The sequence below is a fragment of the Diceros bicornis genome, chromosome 14, assembly GCF_020826845.1.
Source record: "Diceros bicornis minor isolate mBicDic1 chromosome 14, mDicBic1.mat.cur, whole genome shotgun sequence".
NCBI lineage: Eukaryota > Metazoa > Chordata > Mammalia > Perissodactyla > Rhinocerotidae > Diceros > Diceros bicornis.
In genome coordinates, this window is record NC_080753.1 from 17,053,351 (window position 1) to 17,069,043 (window position 15,693).

The 15,693-nt window shown below is 41.6% G+C and overlaps 1 protein-coding gene across 5 annotated transcripts; it reads right to left on the minus strand.

Moving 5' to 3' along the window:
* Positions 1 to 528: 528 nt before the first annotated feature.
* C14H6orf141 (chromosome 14 C6orf141 homolog) lies at positions 529 to 6,206 on the minus strand. 5 transcript variants are annotated; one of them, XM_058554182.1, is made up of 3 exons: positions 5,210 to 6,206; positions 4,772 to 4,834; positions 529 to 2,367 (listed from the first exon to the last, which is right to left on the minus strand). In XM_058554182.1, the coding sequence occupies exon 1, from the start codon at positions 6,114 to 6,116 to the stop codon at positions 5,520 to 5,522; it is 597 nt and encodes a 198-aa protein (XP_058410165.1). In that variant the 5' UTR covers positions 6,117 to 6,206; the 3' UTR covers positions 529 to 2,367; positions 4,772 to 4,834; positions 5,210 to 5,519. The 5 variants fall into 5 exon arrangements, with proteins under 5 accessions (XP_058410165.1, XP_058410162.1, XP_058410163.1 ...); XM_058554179.1 differs by having other exon boundaries at positions 5,128 to 6,206; XM_058554180.1 differs by adding an exon at positions 4,174 to 4,238 and having other exon boundaries at positions 4,772 to 6,206.
* Positions 6,207 to 15,693: the final 9,487 nt, after the last annotated feature.

The window sequence follows — 15,693 nt, forward strand, 5'->3', positions numbered from 1 at the left end:
AGTGCTGACTCAGCCAGCAAGGGGTGCAATTGTGCTTTCTTTAATGACTTCCTGCCCTTCTTCCCTTAAGGGGTTGTAAAGTATTGTTTCCCATTCTTAGATAATAAAAGAACCACATTTCTGAAATAGTTTGAACTCCAATAATCAATCAATGTTTCACTGGGAAAAACTTTACAAAGCCTTTTAGAGATCTCTTTGTCAATTCACAAACCAGTATATATTTCACTCTTTTGCAGTCTCTAAATGTTTTCATAATTCCGCAAAGTATTATTTCCACAGCATTGTTAACAATTAATGGAAAATACAGAAAAAATAAAAACTGTTTAGTTTTGGTAAGTGACAAAGTAGGATACAGACTAAATACAGCATAAATGTCAATGCTTCTCAAACTTGAATGTGAATCACCCAGGGATTTTGGCAAAATCCAAATTCTGATTCAGTAGATCAAAGGTGGGGCATGAGATTCCGCATTTCTAAAAACCTTCTTGGAGATGCCCACACTGCTGATTCACAGACCACACCTTGAGCGGCATCAGTATATGTTAGTTTATACAGACAATACTCAGATTTTACATATAGTTTATGCTCAGAAAAATGTATGTATATATACATAAAAATAGATTAAATAAAACCAGATGAAACACATCAAATATTAAGAGATTTGGGGTCATAGGTGAGTTTTTTCTTTTATTCCATTTTTCTTTTTCCTCGTAAAATATTTCCTCAAATTTTTCTGCAGTGACTATAACTTCTTCTTTTAATAGACAGCTTTTTCTTTCTTTCTCCTTTTGTTTTTTTTAAGCAAAAAGTCACATCAAGTGCTGGTGATTACCAACAAGAACAGCAAGTCAAATATAATGAATCTCAAAGGACACAGGTTGTGGACAAAGGTTTTAAGAGAGATTGACACTGGCCTGATCGATGGTGGTGACAAGAGATTTTCACATATTGAGGTATATGGGGTAACTATTAGGGTTCAAAACTGATTCGGCTTGAACAAAAAGCCTGATTTATGGCCTATCAAACATACATTGTACATCTGCTTAAAGTAAAGAATACACTCTCTGAAGCTAAGAATGCACACTTCCCCTCCTACACCCTGTTGGTAACACCCAACACCCTATTGGTAACGCCCAGGTTAGTCCCTTTCCTGACATCATGGTCACATTGACCTGTTAATTTGCAATTGAATACCTGTTTGAAACTTTGATGAAAATGTATCCTGGGTGTGTTTAATGTATATTCTTTGCTCTAAAAAGATATAAGGCTGGACTGTAAACCATGCTTCTCCGGAACGCTTTCTAAGGCCTTCCCGGGTTATAATCCTCACTCCTGCTCAAGTAAATTCACCTTATTTCTCTTATCTATAGAATGGTTATTGGTTATTTTGCATCGGCAGTGGTTATGTGACTGTGATATTTGTCTTATGATCACTTGAGTGGTGTAGGGGAGGAAGACATACCCTCTACCCATTATAGGTCCTTTTGACTGGGCTATGAATTAAATTGACGTGAGAGAGAATAACAGGAGAAAATCAAACAAAGCTTTATAACATGTATACACGGGAGAAACTCAGGAAAACTGAGCAACTCACCAAAATGGCTGAGCTGCCAGCTTAAATAGCATCTTCAGCTAAAGACAAAGGAAGGTGTTGGGGCTAGTGGTTTGCAACTTCAAGGGGGAGGAAGGCAATTTACACGGAGATGGATATGTAAATGGGCCAACTATAAGACAATGTGACCTGAGAGACACACTTTACATTACATTACAGTTCTCTTATGGCATTAGCTCCTTCCTGGAACAGGCTCTTCTATTTTAAATTCTTTTAGGCAGCTGGTGGGGGGAGGTCAAAGTTTTCTTCAGAGTCTTTTGTTCTTAAAAATAATCAAGCACGGACCGGCCCAGCACTTCGGTGGCAGACCTATGCACTGCTTATCAAGCCATGCTGTGGCAGCATCCCACATACAAAGTAGAGGAAGATGGGTATGGATGTTAGCCCATGGCCAATCTTCCTCAGCAAAAAGAGGAGGACTGGCAATGGATGTTAGCTCAGGGCTAATTTTCCTTACCAAAAAAAATAAATCAAGCCAAAGAGACACATTTTGAGGTGGCCAATTCTGATCCCCCACAGTGGCCAGGTGGCTTCTGGAAATCCTTGCTGTGTTTCATCCACCTAAGACAATTTTACATGATCACATTTCTCCATGAGGTGGAAGTGAGACCACACAGCCAAGACCCAGCTATTCTCAGAGATTTCTTAGTGTTGAGGTTGCCCCCGTTTCCTCTGGATTCACTCCCAGAACACTGTGAACAGGAAAAGATTCCACAGGCTCCTCACACGACCAGGTTCTGCTCAGATCAGGAAACCTGTGAAGCAAATTCAACAGTATTTCAACTTATTACTTTTCATAAAAGGGAGACATCTGTTTAAAGGAAATCCATAAGCACGTTGTATGCAGTTAACAGGAAATTTCGATAAGCGTTTTAAAAATAATTTTCACTTAAAGGAGATAAAGTTAACCCAAATATATTTGGATGAAAGGAGTTCAAATGACTTGAATAAATACATTTTTGACAGAAAGAAGAAATGAAAACTAATTGCACCTATTCTGCTTTTCTGAGACGACAGGACATCAGATGTAAAATCCCAAGGGGAAAACAAAGCAACCAGACAGGTTCTAAAGAAAGTATTCAAAGCTCCTACCCGCCAAGGGGAACTCAGCAATCTGTGAAACCTCTTCAAAGACTATCAGTGAGGGCCGGCCCCGTGGCTTAGCGGTTAAGTGCCTGCGCTCCGCTACTGGCAGCCTGGGTTCGGATCCCGGGCGCGCACCGACACACCGCTTGTCCGGCCATGCTGAGGCCGCGTCTCACATACAGCAACCAGAAGGATGTGCAACTATGACATACAATTATCTACTGGGGCTTTGGGGAAAAAAAAGGAGGAGGATTGGCAATAGATGTTAGCTCAGAGCCAGTCTGCCTCAGCAAAAAAAAGAGGAGGATTAGCATGGATGTTAGCTCAGGGCTGATCTTCCTCACAAAAACAAAATAAATAAATAAGACTGTCAGTGAGCATGGAACACCTTAGACCTTAGACCCTCAGGATGAATCCTTTATCACAAGATGTGGGGATCATTTCTAACGAATTTAAAGAATGTATTTACTAATCCCTGAAATGTTGGGAAAAGCTAGAAATAAGTCTTTTCTTTCAGAATGCAGAAAAGAGTCATTGAAAACCACTGGTTTGGGTTCTATAAGATTTCTTGGGTTGTATGCCTTCAGCTGTTTTTAATTAAATAAAAGACTAAAACCTGGTTAGGATGAAAGTGAACTAAACAATAACACCACCACGAATAATAATAATATCTAGCTTTGAGCATTTATTGTATGCCAAGCATTGTTCTAAATATTTTTCATTTAACTTAATCCTAGGAAAAAGCCCTTGGAGTTGATAGTGTTTATTACCTCTATTTAACCATCAAGGACACAGAGGCACACAGAGATTAAGCACTTGCTCCAAGTCACCCAGTAAGAGGTGAAGTGGTTTCGAACCCAAGAAGCTAAACTCCAGAGTGTGCCTCCATAGAGAAGGCAACCAGATGATGTTACCGTTTCAGTCAATGTTAAGGAGGCTTTTCTTGTTGACTAATATTCCTTACTCGATCACCCGAGGCACATACGGATTCACAACCAAATTTATTTAGTCAGGTGTGAAATTTGCCAAGAAGTTTAACCTCACATGGGAGCCAGGCAGGGCTGCTGGAGGAAAAGATAATTCACTTTACGGGGACTACCTTACCTGTTGTCCCTACCAAGCAGTTTTGAACACAGGTGAAGTCAGGTGCTGAATTCCTCTCTCAAGTAAGGGTTCCACGGGCCTGAGCATGATCATGGTGATTCTCCAGACAACAGGCCCTCAGGACTCAGAGACATCAAGAGGATTCTAGTACTTCTTATAAACATGAGTCAGAAAACCCAGGATGCCCTCAGTCATCTTTTGACCCTCTAAAAGGTAAGTCCTTCTAAACGCCCTCTCAAATCTTTCAGAGAGAGAGGATCATATTCTTATCTACTTGGTAAGCATATGCAAGTACTAGCTGTGTGACCTACACAAGCCACATGACTTCTAGGCCTAGATTGGTTCATCTGCAAAATAGGGATGTATCTTACCTATCCTGTCTGTCAGGAGGCAAGAGGTGGATCAGATGATATTTGAGGCCATTTCAAGCTCTAAACTGAAAATAGGGGGCAAAGAGTGAGAACTGGCATAGGAGGCACTGTTCAACAGTTTGCTCCTCAACAGCCACAGTCCCACTTGTTTTGTTAATTCTTGCAGAAACCAATTACTCCTGCAGCAGTGCTCAAGTCAAGCACTCTAGAGGGGGTGCTCTGCTCCCCCACAGATCTTCAAACCAGGCCACGCTACTAAAGAGTTAATAAAGATGGTGTTTAATAAAAAAGAGGAATATATAAGATAAAAACAAGTTGTTTCAATAGTACCAGGAGAGATTTTTTCCAACATCAGCAGAGATATATATCAATAATATCAGAAGAGATGCATATTCAATCCAGTCTTGACTACAAATGTTATTAAGAAGAAACTATGTATAAGAATAATATAAACAATTACATAATGGCAAACTATACATTTCTACCTTCCTTTAGATCACAAGGTTTATCTGCACTATTTTAAACATTAAAAATAATTAAGAATTTCAGATTAAAAGCATTTTTACTGGACTAAATTAGATACTTAAGAGCATTTCACCTTCAAAGCTGTCTTCTGTTCTCCTCCCCTTCTTTTCCTAGCTCCTTTCTTTTCTTCCTAACACTTAAATGTGAAAAAAAGAAAGAAAAATGTGCACGTGAAAAGAGAGCAAAAAGGAAAGATTTTGTTTACTCGCTGCTTTGTTTTTAATTTTCCCATTTCTTTTTACTTTCTTTTTCAAGCCTCTCTCTCCATTTACTCCCACCCCCTTCGCAGAGAACACATCTCTACTTCACTTCTGCTTTGAGGTCTTAAACAGAAAGGTGGGAGGCAGAAAGATCAATTGAGGCTTACAAATTGAGTATTAACAGATTTTCTTATTTCAAAACTCTCATATTCTGCCAATTTGAAAATACCTTTTCTTCCTCTGTTCTGAATGACTTAGGTCCACATATTGTCACGGTATTTAAGCCACAAAGGAGGTACTACGTTGCTTACAGTTCTTCAACACGTATTGGGTGCCATCATCTGCCTCGCCGAAGCGCTGCGCCAGCCTCTTAAAAAGATTCTCGCTGTTGGTTAATTACAGGTTGGAGTCCTGGAAGAGCATTTTCTTTTCTTAAGGATTATCGCTCATTCACCAGCCCGGAACATTCCTCGGGCTCCTCTTTCCTGTTTAATCTCCTCGGGAATCAGGTCCTTGGGGACCGGAAAACGATCCTCTTTCCGCGGCGCGGACACGGGGTGCCTCTCTGTGTGCCACGAGAGCCCCGCGATCTCGAGGGGTCCTGGCGCCCCACAATCTGCCTCACTCCCTGTTGGTGCGGAAAGTGACGGCGGTCATGCAGCACTCCTCGGTCCGTGTGGTCATGCAGCCCTTCGTCCACTCGGTCTGCAGGACTTCTTGTGTCACCTGATAATCCATGACCCGCACGAGCACGGATTTGGGTGGGGCTGCGGGGTCCCGCGGCAGGGCTCCAGAGGGAGCATCTACGTCTACACGTCTGCCAGAAATTCTCTTTTTTCGTGGAAAGAGACGAGAAGCGCAGTCGGGTTCCCGGTCGTCTCCGCCCTCCCGGAAAAGGTCCTCCCCACCGGCCACCTCCTCCCGCGCAGCGTCCTCTCGAGTCCCCATCCACCTCTCCGGGTGCAGAAGAAAGAGCACTTTCTCTCTGACCCAGGACTCACAGTCCAGGTTCTCTCCGGCCCGGCGGTCCTGCCGGGCGCCGCCCCGGCTTCCGTTCGTCCGCGCCGCCGTGGTTTTCGGGGCGCCCGGGGCCAGGGGAGCCCTGCGCCTCACCTCGCGCGGAAAAGACGCGGCGCGCCCCAGGCTGCGGGGGGAGTGCGCGCGATTCGTAGCTCCGGGGGGACGCGGGACCCCCATCCCGGCAAGAGGGTCATCCATTCGTTGGGTCTTTCACCGGTTCACGCAGCGAACTCCCTCTGAGCTCGGAAAGCGCGGGGCGGGCAGGGCCGGGGTGCGGTCTCCGCGCCGGTGAGAGGCGAAAACCGGATCAGCCTCGGGCCAACTTAGCGCGGAACCCCGCCTCCTCTCCCTCCACCTTCCTCTCTCTCCACTTTCCGCTCCTTCCACTCTCTTCTCCCTCCTCCCTCCTCTCCTTCCACCCTCCTTTCCTTCCATTCTCCCCGCCCTCCACTCTCCTCTCCTTCCACCCTCCTCTCGGCCTCGTCTACCGCTCGGCTTGCTAACTTCTAAAGACAAAAAGCCTGACACCCCTCCCAGTCGCTCCTCTTCTCCTTCTTACCCCCGACGCTAGCTCTGCTGCCTCTGTCGCATTTCTGATTCTACCCCCTCTGCTCAGCTCTACCCTAATTTCCAACCCACCTTCGGTTTTATCCAGAGCTGAGGCGCCAGACACCCTTCTCACTGCTCCCGCTGAAATGCCCAAGAAGACATGTGTGTTCTTTCCGGGGACGCTTCTCCAAGTGAAGAAACAAGGAAGTTTTTTTTTTTAAAAAAAGAAGACCTGATTTAATCAAATTCTTCTGAAAATGGTTTCGTGTCCACTCCGAATCCACCCCCACCGTGCTGCCGAGATCATCGAAAGTAGATCGCAAGACCGGATTGAGAAAGTGCAAGTCTTAGGAAATGGCTTTTGCTTTGTTTGTTGTTCTTCGTTAGGAATGCCAGGCTCTGTAGGGCAGAGGTCACACCTATCTTCATTTTGGTTATAATCATTGCCTATCCCAGGAAGGGGCTTAGTGCGTTTGATTGAACAGAAATGAAACAAACAAAAACAAACTGCTAAATGAACTTCTTCGGGATTTAAAATTTTGTGTTCCTTTCCATTTTAAAGTTTCCCCCTTCTTCCATCCACCTCCTCCCTGCTCCCCTTCTCCTTAACTCCAGAGGTTAAAAAACATGGATCTCTGGTAGGTTTTTGGAATCGACTCATTGCCGGGCCCTCAGACACTAATCTTTGCCTGCGGTTCAGGGGGAAAGCTAGCTGGTAGAAAAAGAGGGCCCTAGTTTTTGATTTCCAGTCCATCCTTGGTAACAGGTGCTTGTTTTATTAGAAAATGCTCACTGTTTTCCTGTCTGATTTAGAAAAGTGACTGCCATGGTGGAAATTTCTGTCCATATGTGAAGGACCGAGTAGTAGGTGAAAGAGATATTTTGGAAAGAGAGGATCTTCTGATGTCTGCCAAGTCATATATACATTAAAAAAAATAAGTGTTGTAGGAGGAATGAGAAAATCTAGGTCAGATCTGGCTGATCAGATGCCTGGCCTTGGGCTGGTTACTGCTAAATCATAGTTAATTCAAGTTTTTCAGTGTTTTAGACAAGAATTGTTCTAAGCACTCTATGTATTTAAACGCCTTTATTCTTCACGGCAAACTAAGGAAGCAGAACTGGTACTACAGTCCCCTTGAGAACTTTGAAGAACAGGCAGGTTTTTGCCGAAGGTCAAGCACCGATCAACACTGCAGCCAGGATTCTAACACATTTAAGTGCTTCCTCCTATTATTAAATTACCTTCCTATTTTAAGCCTGTGACTTCAAGTTCTTTTCTGTTCATTGACTTAACCAGCAATCACTGAGTGTGTGCTAAAGGGCAGCCACTATCTAGGTGTTGGGGGTATCTGGGGGAACAAGCCAACTTGCTCGTCCTGAGTTTTCATTCTTGATATACAGTAGCATACATCAAATCCTCTGTCCAAAAGTAGGAGAAAATAAATTAACTTTAGCACCTGAAAATCACTTGAGGATTAATGCCCTATCCTACTCTCAAAGATTCTGTTCTTTTAGGTTTGAGGTAGCACTTAGAATATGGATTTTTAGCAAGAACCTCAGTAATTCTGATGCTAGTGGTGCATGGGCAGCATTATGAGAAACATTACCAAAAATCTGCACAGATAAGCCCTAGGCTTTTTGTGCTACTTCCAAGTGTCCGTAAGAACACTGTGTTTTCCTTCCTTGCAGGAATATTGGGAGAATTCCCATGAAGGTGTCTGTATTCTGAGGGAAGCGTAATGTAAACCACAAGGCTGATTGCTTTAAATCATTTTCTTGCCATTGGTGTGGGGTGATTAGAGTGGGGATGGGGAACGGGGAAAACCTATTTGCTGAGGAATGAGACAGACTTACCCTTCATATAGCACCTGAATTTCTAGATGTCAAAAAGTTATGTATTCATGCATAAAAGAATATTAAGAGGAAATGTGAAACAAATTAAAGAGAGAAAGTCTAAAAAGAATATAAAACAGAGAAACAGGCAGCTTTGCCAGGGTAGTGGTGTCTGCGGTGCCTTAATATCTCAAAGTACCTAAAAGGCTGATAAGGGGTGTTACGTGAACCCGTGTACATCCTCTCTGAATTGCCTACTACACTTGCAATATTCCGGCCAGTGAGCTGTAGCAAAACAATTTCTATCCCTGGTGTCTGAAAGTGATGGCAGACACTATGCCCTGGGAGGGTCGAAAGAAGCCGGTCACTGATAGCCTAATCTCCAGGGACCAGGCGCTCTCACTTTGCCTGTTAGATTCAGAAGTTATTTTAAATCCTTATGATAATAGTATCACTCTCAGTTATTCTAGTACCTCTGCCTTTAGAAGGTTTATCCTCCTTTTGCAGGCCTCTGCCTTTAGTTTATACCCATAGTAATATTTTATAGCTTTCTTCTCCTATCAGATCTCAAATTCCTGATTTAAAAACTGGTCTAGTAAACAGTTTTTTACTTGTGAGAAAATAAAAAGCAGCCCTACTGGCGGCCAGGCAGTATTGGTCCCAACTGAACATAATCAACACTCACAGGATGTAAACATGTTAAGGACACTTGGTGACCAGAGACAAGGCCACTATAAAACCATAAAAAAGGTTAAACATCCCCCTCTTATGGCTAACCTAAGTGACTATCACTGCTTTACCAAGACTAGAGACAGTCTACTGCTTTAATTCTCTCATTTCCTAGATAAAAATTTACCAAGGTGCCCTTTCTCAGAGTTGCCCCACTTCTTTTTTTTTTTAATGTAAAGTTTTACATTTATAATTTTATTTATTTATTTATCTTTTCCCCCAAAGCCCCAGTGGATAGTTGCCTGTCATAGCTGCACATCCTTCTAGTTGCTGTATGTGGCACGTGGCCTTAGCATGGCCGGAGAAGCGGCGCGTTGGTGCGCGCCCGGGATCCGAACCCCAGGCCACCAGCAGCGGAGCGCGCGCACTTAACTGCTAAGCCACGGGGCCGGCCCGCCCCGTTTCTTGACAACATCTAATCCAGCACCAGCTCCTGCTTCCTTGGAATCATCCAGCTCAAGTCTAAACCCTGGAAGAAGCCCTACCCAGCTCAGTTCATGAAATGTCCCATAATTTCTCAAGAGTGCACTCTGACTTGCTGAAGCAAGATAAATTAACAATTTTTTTTAGTGCAAGTGTGTTCCTACTGGTCTTTGGCTACTGGGATTTAAAATTTGCCAGTTTGGTTGCTTCCAAGTCTTGGCTATTGTGAATAACGCTGCAATGAACACAGGGGTGCATGTACCTTTACAAATTGGCGTTTTCAAGTTCTTTGGATAAATACCCAGCAGTGGGATGGCTGGATCATATGGTAGCTCTATCCTTGATTTTTTGAGGAATCTCCATACTGTTTTCCATAGTGGCTGCACCAGTTTGCACTCCCACCAGCAGTGTATGAGAGTTCCCTTCTCTCCACATCCTCTCCAACACGTGTTGTTTCCTGTCTTGTTAATTATAGCCATTCTGATGGGCGTCAGGTGATATCTCATTGTAGTTTTGATTTGCATTTCCCTGATAGTTAATCAAGGGACGAATGGATAAAGAAGATGTGGTATATACACAATGGAATACTACTCAGCCGTAAGAAACGATGAAATCCAGCCATTTGTGACAACATGGATGGACATTGAGGGTCTAATGCAAAGTGAAATAAGTCAGAGGGAGAAGGTCAAATACCGCATGATTTCCTTCATTAAGTAGTAGATAATAACAACAATAAACAAACACATAGGGACAGAGATTGGATTGGTGGTTACCAGAGGGGAGGGGGGGAGGGAGGAGGGTGAAAGGGATAATCTGGTACATGTGTGTGGTGATGGGTTGTAATTGGTATTTTGGTGGTGAACATGATGTAATCTATGCAGAAATAGAAGTACAATGATGTACACCTGAAATTTTTACAATGTTATAAACCAATGTTACTGCAATAAACAAAAAATTTAAAAAAAAAAAAAATTTGCCAGTTTGGAAAGCATATAGGGCCATGCCCCAAAATGAAATAGGACTGTACGTTGCGGGGGGCAGGTAGAAAGAGGGGGGGCAAACTGGGGCCAGAATGGATTTGTAGTTGTTTGGCTATAACCAGCTCCAGGTGGCTTTAGCATTAGGAAATGAATCAATATATCTATTGAATCAATACATTAATCAAATAAAGCATTAATAGGGTTTCACTTTTAAAACTTAGGAAATGCAGAGGGTTGTAGAAAGTGTGGTGATAAAGAAGAACTTTTCTGTTTCAGCATATTGGCTACGGTTTGCGTTTCTATATCTGGTTCTAAAGTTAACCTGACGCTCTGTTCTACAGGGATCTTTGGTACACTGGCAGATTAAGGGCCTGTTGGTGCCTCTGGCAACAGAATTCACAAATCAGACAATAGTCATTCTTTCACCAAGGACTCTTAGGCCCACTTACTCTTACTGGGTCAGTTGGTAAATAAATTTGTCCAGAAATTGCTTTTCATCTTTAGAAATAAATGAGCATGTCATATTATGACAGGTTGTGTTCACTCACACATCAGTTTTATCGGGAAACAAGTTAGCAGTCGATCTTAACTATGGCTGTTCATGAAGTTCAGTGATACTGAGCCTCTCCTGATACTAATATATCAGACTAGGGAGTGGGGGGAGATGCCGACAGGAGTATTTTTTTATACCATTCTATCTGAAATTATTAATGGACCACTAGATAATGGAGCTTATTTATTGTTTTTTAGATATGCATCCACCATGGATAACTATGTTATTCTGGCTAAGTAAATGCACGAATTTCTTGGAGTTTCTTGGAATTCTATTTCTGGGAATTTACAATCAGGTTAGGGAGACAATACTAATAGACATGAAACAGCCAAATTTTCCAATTTGTGAGTGAGATTGAACCACCTCGTTACTTTTCAAACTTGATTGCACATTGGAGTTACCTGGGAAGTGTTAAAAAAAAATTAATGTTATCTGGCCCACTCCAAAAACTTTTGACTTAATTGGTCTAGGGTGGTATCTTGGGGCACTGGCAAGTTTAAAAATATCTTCCCAGATGGTTCTAACGTGCCACTAAGTATGAGAACCACTGGACTAGATTATCTTTAAGGCTGTAACACTAAAGAAAGAAAAATTAAAAATAAAATATATATTAGGGACCACAATTAGTAAAAAAAAAAATATTAAAGTTAAGAAATCTAGTAAAGGGAAGAAAATGGGTGAGAGCTAGAGTAGTTGAGAAAGGCTTCATGGAATAAGTGGGATTCTATCCATATTGGTTTGGGTACTTTGGTTAGAAGCTCTAGAAACCAACTGCTATGGACTGAATTGTGTCCTCCTCAAAATTCATATGTTGAAGCTCTAACCCTCAATGTGTCTGTATCAGGAAACAGGGTCTTTAGAAGATAATTAAAGTTAAATGAAGTCATAAGGGTAGGGACCTAATCTGATAGGACTATGGCCTTTTAAGAAGAGGAAGAGAGCGATCTCTCTCTCTCCCCCATGTGATAACATAGCCAGAAGGTAGCTATTTGCAAGTCAGGAAAAGAGCTCTAGCCAGAACCCAACCATGCTTGCACCCTGATCTCGGACTTCCAGTCTCCAGCTAATATACCAACTCTAATTTAAGGAAAATAGGCTTTATCATAAGGATATTAGAAGCTCATAGATTTGTTGGGAAAGCACGAGTACCAAACTTGAAAGTGGGTAAAAATCAAAGCTGTTGCAGAGGGATAGGCAGTTGGTACTACAGGAACAGATTCCATTGCTGGCTGAATGAACTCCAACTTTTTCACTTGTCCTCGTGACACTTACTCAGGAGTCACATTCCCGCTGAGAAGTATCCAACTGGCTGAGTTTATGCAACCTGCTTACCCCTCGACAATACAGGACAGTAAAAGGAAAGATTTAGTCAAAGAACCCTTTGGGGACTCCCTGGCTTCTTCAATAGAAGAGCAGACAGCTGGACTTACCACCTAACAAAACTGTACAATAGGAAGAGGTAATATTCCAAAAAAAGAAGTCAGGGTGTTGTTAAGGAGAGGTCCAAAAAACCTCAATAATGTTACCACACAAGGTATTATGAACAGAATTTGGATATGGGAGTGACAAATAGGGTATTCTGGATAAGGCAACATTAAGAGCAATGGTGCAATGGTAAAAATGGAGGCATATATAGAGAATAGTTTTATCCTTGACATTTCTCGTCTCACAAATCTAAAACACTCTCCATGATGTTATCCATTCCCATGGCTTCGATTGCAACATGTACATTGATGATTCTCAAATTTATATCTCTATAATAAACCATGATGCTTATTACCATACTTGTGATAGATTGTATTATTGTATTAAATTATTTACTTCCTCTTCTTGAAAAAGGATCATATTTCCTGGCTTATTTATCACATGACTTGCAATGCTCCCTCTGTGGGAGTATACTTTCCTACCCTGTTGATGTTGATTTTGGCCGTGTGACTCGCTTCAGCTTATAGGATGTAAACAGATGTGACATTGGTTGCATCTGAGCTAAAACTTGGAGTCGTTACAAGGTTGACTCTTGGCATGCCCCAGATCAGGGCTGCTGACTTGGCTGTGATCTGAGAATGAAGACAACACATCGAACAGAGCTGAGTAGAATTCAGCAGAGCTGCAGCAGCTGATATGGATTCTAAGCAAGAAATAAACTTTTGTTATCGCAAACAGATGAAATTTTGGGGTTGTTTCTTATCACAATCTAACCTAATGAAGAATGTTTCTGTTCAATTTTCTATTGGACACCTCTTCTGAATGTTCCACAGTCGCTAAACCCAAAAGACCTCAAGTTGAACTCATCATTTATTCTCTTAAATCTGCCCCCTCTTTCTGTGTTCCTTATCTCAAAGATTAGCATGATTGGCAATTCTCTTATCTTCCCTTTTCCAGTGGATATGTACCCCCCTGCCGCCCCCGCACCATATCTATCATTTAACCAATTCTTGCAGATGCCACTTCCTTAATATATTTTTTCCTTTCTGTCTCTTCCTCTCCAATTCCTACAGCTACAAAAATAAAGTCAGACTCTTAGGCATGGCATAAAAGATCTTCATAATCCTACCCCAGCCTATCACTGTACATAGTTGAACGAATAAATTAAAGAAGGAACAAACAAGCTGCCTAAATAAACACAAAGTACAGGTTTGAGAATAGTATGAGGTTAGTCTATATAAATAAAATCCAGCCTGATTATGGATGGACCTTGAAAACTACAAGCCTTTTAAAAGAGAGTTTAATCGTGTTTCCTTTGACAACTAAGGTTCTCATGACCTGGAGAACTCAGACTGTGCAAAGAAAATCAACACTGGACTGAGTCAGGAGACTCTGACGAGCCTTGTTATCTTGGGCAAGTCCCCAAGGTCTGCGAGATAGAAGTAACACCTGTCCCGCGTGCTTCCCAGGCTTGTTGTGGAGAGCAAATGAAACAATTCTTCTGGTAACACTTTGAAAACTAGGAAGCCTGCAAAATATTTTTTTAACTTAATTTTTAAAGTTCATCGTTGTTTTTTAGAACTGGGAACTCAAAACATAGTTTTTAAAGAGATCCTCAGGGAAAGAAGCAGAAGTCAGGGGCTGGAGCTGGCAAGTGAGAACCAGACTCATCATCTTGGGATAGAGGAGCAAATATTTGTAGTTACAAATTGGAGGAAAAAAGGGGAAGAGTGGAAATGTGACAATTCTGTGAATATCAAGCAGCTTAGCCCAGTGGCCTGAGATAAAATGGAAACTGAGGCAAATTTTTAAAAAAGTGATCTTTGTCTTAAATTTTGAGTGACCAGTAAGTTCCTGGGAGAAGAAAAAAGGAGCTTAGTTTACCTAACATGTGGCTCTGAGACCAAGTTGCTATATATATATTTTGAATGAAACAGAAGCACATTATCTTTTCACTCCACAGAGGACTGGTGACCCCTAAATGATGTTGGCCAGGTGCTTTGAAATCTGGGGTTAAGACAAAGAATACTAGGTTTGCCAGTTAACTGCAAGGGATGACTCTGTAGCACTCTGAGCAGTAGCTGCTTAGATAAGATTTTTCAATTGTAATTCAGTGCCAGCTGCCTGCATTATTCAAAGTTTTAAAGTATATTCATCATCATCATTCTCTCCTGTCAGAGGTCAGGATTCAAGACCAGGCTTTCTCATTGCATGTGAGTAAGCACCTTATTAAACAGGAAATTGAATCTATAGTAATTGAATCAGCATTTAATGATGATAATAAAGAACCAGTGTACTTCACCCTGCATCCATGTTGAGCATAAACAAAAGTTGACCTGTTCAACAGCAGCACATAGTGTTACCCTAGAGATAATTTGATCTTTGGCTCAATATGGGCGAATTAATATTTATTAAATATTTCAAATAAAAAAATCACTCAGATTAGTAAAACAAAGGGCATGATCTTAATATCCAATCTTGATTAGGTTGTAATAAAAAATTGTAAGTGGGCAAGGCAATTTTTCTTCCCATTATATTATTGTATTAATCAATGTACATGTGATCAGGTTAGGAATATGACAGCTGTGGAAATCCTCAATGATATTTTACAGCCACGGAGACTTCATTCCCCAAATATCTAGCTGTTATAATGTGCTATGTTATGTCAGCAAAGACAAGAGTGGGTGGAAAATACTGAGTGTCTCGTTTAGCAAGTCTGCAAACAAGTTGATCTGGATTGTCGATGAATTCAAAGAAGCTGTTAGTAATAATCCCTCTTTATCTCTTATACATACTTCATAATTCACCCCTCAAGGGCAATGCTTGGATAAAATGGCAGAGTAGGTTGAGTTGGTCATTAGTAACCCCCCTGCCTATTGCTACTCCCCCTTCTTCCTGAACTCTTATATTAAGGACAATCTGATGTTATTTTCTTCTTTAGAATGCCATAAATTCATGAAGAAAGGCATAGAATTTAGTCCTCTTTCAGTTTAATAGTCCTCATAGCGATCCTTTCGTCTGACCAAGTTTTGTGTCTCTTTTACCTTTTCTCTGCACTTTCTCCCCCTCTTTCTCTCTCTTGCTCTCTTTCTTTTTTTATTTTTGTCTTTTATGTGGTTCCTTGCTTACTTTCTAATGTGACATAGGGTAGAATTTAAGAGTGTGAGTGGTGGAGCCAAACTCCTGAATTTAACTCCCACTCCTGCACCATTTTAGGCAGTGTAAGAATAGTACCAATCCTGCAGGGTTGCTGTTGGGACTACGTGAGTTCATACGTGCAAAG